Raw genomic sequence first — 5,516 nt, 5'->3', positions numbered from 1 at the left:
GCAACCATGATCTCATTAAATGTCAGAGCAGATTTGATGGACTAAATGGCCTGTTTAATATTGTGTTTTATAGTTATGGCACCGACTGGACCAACGGGCAGGGGGTTCTGATGTATTTTGAGAGGACGAGTGAAGATTCATGGTGTTCTGTGCACAATCTCACTGTCCTGAGGGCACAGACTTTGCTTTGAGAACTCTGGCACATTATGACCTCTCTGCACACACACACAAACATATTTTTGCTCCTTCCTTCTACAGTCGCTCGTATGTAGCAGCTTTTGGGGAGACAGTTACGGACAACAGAATGGAATATTACAATAAATAGCACGATCGAATAGAAACCAATAAGACAGCTGGTGGTCAGTAAAATATTATATCGAGTAATTTCAAGTGTAATTTCAACCTAACGATAAACTATCACTTACCTAAGAAACTATGTCTTATGAAGATCTTACAAGAATATCATTTGAAGAAAAATACTGACATTAAGAAACCAAATGGAAATGTAGTTTTATTGTTTTTCCTAGTTGTTTGTAAAGACTAGCGAATGCACACAGAATAGCGAGTTGGGGGGGAGGGGGGGGTGAAAGGGGCCAATGCTCCTCGCTGGGTCGTTCCTGTTTGCTCTGCACCCACTCTGCAGCGCTGCTTTAGCCACTGCGGCCACCTCGCACAGGCGCGCGGTGACGTCGCGCTTCTGCCCGTCAGCTTTAAATGTTTGGGGTTGTTTTTTTGCAGAGTCGGATTGGAGAGGGTGGGTAAGTCAGCCAGCAGGACCAGACGGGACAACACGCCGGTACCTCGCTTTTTTTGACGGCTGGCAGCGATGTTCGCGTACATGGGACACGGCCGTCCATGAAGCTTCGTCGCGTGTGGTCTACCTCTCCTGAAGCCAGTTGGTGAATCCAGCCTTCGCCATGAGCTGTTTGGATGTTATGTACCAAGTGTATGGTCCCCAGCCTTATTTTACAGCAACTTACAGTCCTTACCACCATCAGGTACGTGCAGGAAGTTGGCAGCGCAGTAACCAGTCATTTGATACAGATAATGTTATTCCAAGCATTTTCCCATTTGATTCAAATTAGCGGTTGATTAATGCAAAGCGCTAACATGCATTCCTTAAATTGCTCTGTGCGTTAAGTAACCTTTCCTGGAAAGCTGAGATTGAGGTCTGATAAACCGCCCGCGGTAAAGTTGCGCCAACACATGCAACAAGTTTTGCTTCGCGTTTCCTCGCCAGAGAGACGGACATTCCCCCTCACTCTCTCCTCTGACAATGTCCAACTCTGGGGACCTATGTGCGTTGAGCTACCGTTCTGTTCCAAATAGCGAGGGAGTCCCGTAGCTCTCATTTTAACAGATTGCCAACTGTGTTGGGAATTTGGTGGCTTTGTATACGTTAGAAAGGCTGGGGAGGGGGAGGGGGTGGTGTCACTTATTAAAAATCGAGCCGTCAAGACTTAACCAGACCTTTGTAGGCGTTTGAGTTGGCAAATGTAGCTATTTTGCGCATGTAGAATTCAATAGATTGTCAGACCTGTCACAATTCATTGAGAAGCAATTCTCACGGACTAACTTTCGAATCTAACTTCAGATTGAGGCATTGCGAATTCACTTGCTCCATGGCACCTGCTGTGATTGCGGACCCCCCTCTTCTTTTCACAGAAACTAGCGTTTTACTCGAAAATGCAAGAAGCGGCGGACAGTACAAACATCAGTGGGTCATTTTCTGTCCATGGGTCTACCATCAAAGAGGAGGAATCGCGCGGCGAGAAAGACCGTCCCCCTGAAGCAGAATATCTTAGTTCCCGCTGCGTGCTCTTCACTTACTTCCAGGGTGACATTAGCAGTGTTGTTGATGAACATTTTACAAGGGCACTGAGTCAGCCCAGCAGTTACACTCCTGCCAGCAGCGACTCGAAAGCTTCAAGAGGCAGCGCGAGTTCTTGGCGAGGTGAGTCCAGTGAAAGTCAGCGATTCCCTCCTGATAAGCAATTGTCAGAACACCCTGCCAATCCCAGAGGAAGAACAAAAATCTTCGAAAGCAGAAGTTTCATTCGCTATGTTACTAATCCTGTGGCGTTCTGTCAAACGACTGAAACCCTGGTCAAATCGAAGAGTTGTAAATAATGTCCAGTTCTGGTTGGAAATTCTATAAAATGGTCATTTCCACATTAGTTGAACTTAAACGCTGTGCGCAATGGAGTAGATTATTTGGAGTGACGGTATAAATTGAGTGCAACCTAAATATATCAAGATCCGTTCAGTAATGGTACACTAGACCCGATGTCTGCAAATGTCAGTACATTGGACAATCATGAATGTGCCCTTCGCAATTTTCTCGTACAATTGGAGCGAGAGTTAGACTGGCATGACCTATCCAAGCCACTCTATTTTCGGTGTAAATCACACACACTGTCTCTTGGATTTTCTTCCATCTGGGTTATTAATCTTAAACGAAAGTGCACAATTCCAGCCGCCCCGTCCTATATTATTATTCAACTTTTCGCTTAATTCGTTTTAGTCACGTATCTAGTGTGAATATTGCAAGTAGCAAGCTCTTCAGGCTGGTCTTAAAATACAGTTTCACTAAATCGTTTGTACATTCAGAAACTCTCGCAGATGCAACACCGCCGCCCGGGCACCGAGGGGGCACTTCACTGACTGTGAACGGATGTTTTATACAAGCTGACACGTACCTAGTTAAACTTCTGGGGTTTGAGCTATCATTTGTTCATATTGCTCTTTGGTGTTCTGATTGTTGGTAACCGATAGTGAGTTCTAAATGACAGTGGCCGGCGGTTATCTCCACTTTTCAGGTTCCCATAAAGAATGATCTCATCTAAATTTTGAATTGAACAAGAATGTGAGAACGCGGTATTTTAGTTTACCCCCCAAAAATTAATTCTCAAATGTGTTCCGCTCTCCAGTAGCTCCTAAACTGTATTCCTAAACTGAATTTCAGCTCATTTTTTGAATGTTAAATAATATTTATGTTTCACTGGAGCCCGTCTCTGTATCATAAGTTGCCGGCCCGACCTCAAACACCATAGAATAGGGAGAAGACTTTCCGTAAGATATTTCGAAAGGTATTTTGCAAAGTGAAAATGTGCGATCCTTTAAAATTATGTTACCTTAATTATTCGCATTCCTATTTAAGAAATAAACAGAGCGATCATTGGGGCCACATTTCATGAGGAAAATTATTTTAATTAATTAACTTTCACCAAGTAACATGGAGTATTGTGTTCTAATTGATTTGTTGAGAATTATGTTAATTTGTGTTTATGTATTAATTCCAGAGTAATTGGTTTCACTTGAAGATTTTATTCTGGTTGATTGTATTCACTGTTGTTAATAATTATTGATAATTCCATTACCTCTTCTCTCTTTCAGATGGCGCCTTCCCAATGAACCAACGGAGTTTCCCTCCAAGTTTCTGGAACAGTGCTTATCAACCCTCCATGTCAGCAAGCCTAAGTAGCAGTTTGGGCAGTGCTTTGGCTGGAGCTCCCACTGAGCTGCCTTTTGGAGCTGACCCTTATTCAAGTGCAGCTTTGCACACTCACCTGCACCAAGGAGCTCCTGAACCCTGGCACCACCATCATTACTCATTGGGCAGTGCCATCAACACACAGAGCTCCGTCTACACACGGCCTAGTATGCATGATGTATATGGGATGGGTGCACCTTTTGACCCACGCTACAGTTCATTGTTAGTGCCTTCAGTGAGGCCACATCGGTTTCCTGCTGTTCCTACACCCCCGTGCGATCTGGCCAAGAGTGACACTGCCTCTGCATGGACCACAGGGGCTTTCACAGGGCCCACCAGTGACATGAGCCAAAGCCTTAACCTCAATATGGATGCAGGTAAATACTTTCAAAGAAAGTGCATACAGAGATCAAAAAGCCGAAAAGGGTTCAAACACTGAAAACATTCGTGCTCTGCTAATGTAAATACAATTTGTATCATTAGGTGAAATGAATACATAAGTGAATTCTGTTACAGAGAAAATAAAATAGGCACTGCATAATCGTTTTGATAAATATTAAGTAATTCTGCAATTGTCTATGATGAGTTGCATAAATAATACAGGAAATAAAGCTCTCGGGCTTGATGCTTGGTATAATACTTTCATTATTCTCTCACAGTATACGGGCATCATTAGCAAGAGTAAAATTTGTTGCTCTTTCCTAATTACCCTTGAAAAGCTAGCTGTGAGCCAACTTGAACTGTTGCAGTCCACGTGATGTAGGTACATCATAATGTTGTTAGGGAAGATGTTGAAGGATTTGGACCTATAACTGTGAAGAAATGGCAATATCGCTCTAAGCCAGGATGAGCTTTCAGTTGTGAAAGATTCCATGCTTCTGCTGCCCTTGTCCTCCGAGGTAGCTGATGTCAATAGTTTAGAAGGTGCTATCAAACGAGCAGCAGTGAGTTGCTACACTGCATCTTTTAGATTATATACACTGGTATTTGTGGTGGAGATATTGAATGTCTAATGTGGTGGTTGAGTGCCAATCAACAGGGCTGCTTTGTCCTGGATTGTATTCAGCTTCTTCAGTGTTGTCAGGATGTACTATTCATGCAAGTGGAGACCATTCAATCATACTACTGACTTGTGGTTTGTAAATAATGGACAGGATATGGGGTGGCAGGAGGTGAGTTATGGGCATCACATTTCTTTGTCGATACCTATGGAGGTGCCAGGACTAACATCAGAGTCCTGGGATGAGCTGAAATTAAGTAATACTTGCTGAAATATTTGTGAGATAAAGCTAGGATTAGACTCAACTGTGGTGTGTTTCACAATTAAATAATTTGCTCTACATGTTCACTGCTGACAGATGGTTGATAAAGAATAAGAGAATGTTTGGCACCATAAAACTGTATTACAACATGAGTGTGCAACTTTAAAAAGAAAAGAGGAGAAACCCTACATTAAATAATTTCTAGGGATGTAATGTACCTCTTCTATGATGGCAGTATCCTCCTATAGGCCACAACTGCAAAGTCCGGCTATCAAACATGGAGCCTGTGTTGTAATTTATTTTGGGAATATTACTCAACCACAGTGTTCATAAAGGTGAAAATTCAAAGAGGTTTACATTGCTGTGAATTTAGATACTCCCCTACAATCTAGAGGAAGCCAATAAACACTGAGCAGTTTTTGTTGTGGTTCTGTTCACCGAACTGGGAATTTGTGTTGCAGACGTTTTTTCCCCTGTCTGGGTGACATCTTCAGTGCTTGGGAGCCTCCTGTGAAGCGCTTCTGTGATCTTTCCTCCGTCATTTATGGTGGTTTGTCTCTGTCAGTTCCAGCTGTCCGTTGCAGTGGCCGGTATATTGGGTCCAGGTCGATGTGCTTATTGATTGAATCTGTGGATGAGTGCCATACCTCTAGGAATTCCCTGGCTGTTCTCTGTTTGGCTTGTCCTATAATAGTAGTGTTGTCCCAGTCGAACTCATGTTGCTTGTCATCTGTGTGTGTGGCTACTAAGGATAGCTGATC

General features: G+C 43.1%; 1 protein-coding gene and 1 long non-coding RNA gene across 3 annotated transcripts in view; one reads left to right on the top strand and one right to left on the bottom strand.

Annotated features, from left to right (window-relative positions):
• Positions 1 to 573: 573 nt before the first annotated feature.
• The window catches only part of vgll2a (vestigial-like family member 2a), a 23,053-nt gene continuing 18,110 nt past the window's right edge, over positions 574 to 5,516 (top strand). For both annotated transcript variants that reach the window (XM_043684532.1, XM_043684529.1), the window contains exons 1-3: positions 574 to 998; positions 1,666 to 1,954; positions 3,397 to 3,870. In XM_043684532.1, coding sequence (XP_043540467.1) covers positions 918 to 998; positions 1,666 to 1,954; positions 3,397 to 3,870 — 844 coding nt within the window. In that variant the 5' untranslated portion in view covers positions 574 to 917. The remainder of the gene's footprint in view (positions 999 to 1,665; positions 1,955 to 3,396; positions 3,871 to 5,516) is intronic.
• The window catches only part of LOC122545567, a 9,949-nt gene continuing 6,835 nt past the window's right edge, over positions 2,403 to 5,516 (bottom strand). The window contains exon 3 of the long non-coding RNA XR_006310562.1: positions 2,403 to 2,842. This is a non-coding gene — a long non-coding RNA (uncharacterized LOC122545567). The remainder of the gene's footprint in view (positions 2,843 to 5,516) is intronic.

This window comes from Chiloscyllium plagiosum, chromosome 3, assembly GCF_004010195.1.
Source record: "Chiloscyllium plagiosum isolate BGI_BamShark_2017 chromosome 3, ASM401019v2, whole genome shotgun sequence".
In the NCBI taxonomy this organism is placed as follows: Eukaryota; Metazoa; Chordata; class Chondrichthyes; order Orectolobiformes; family Hemiscylliidae; genus Chiloscyllium; species Chiloscyllium plagiosum.
Note: the sequence above shows the minus strand (reverse complement) of the source record. Positions and strands in the feature narration are given on the sequence as shown.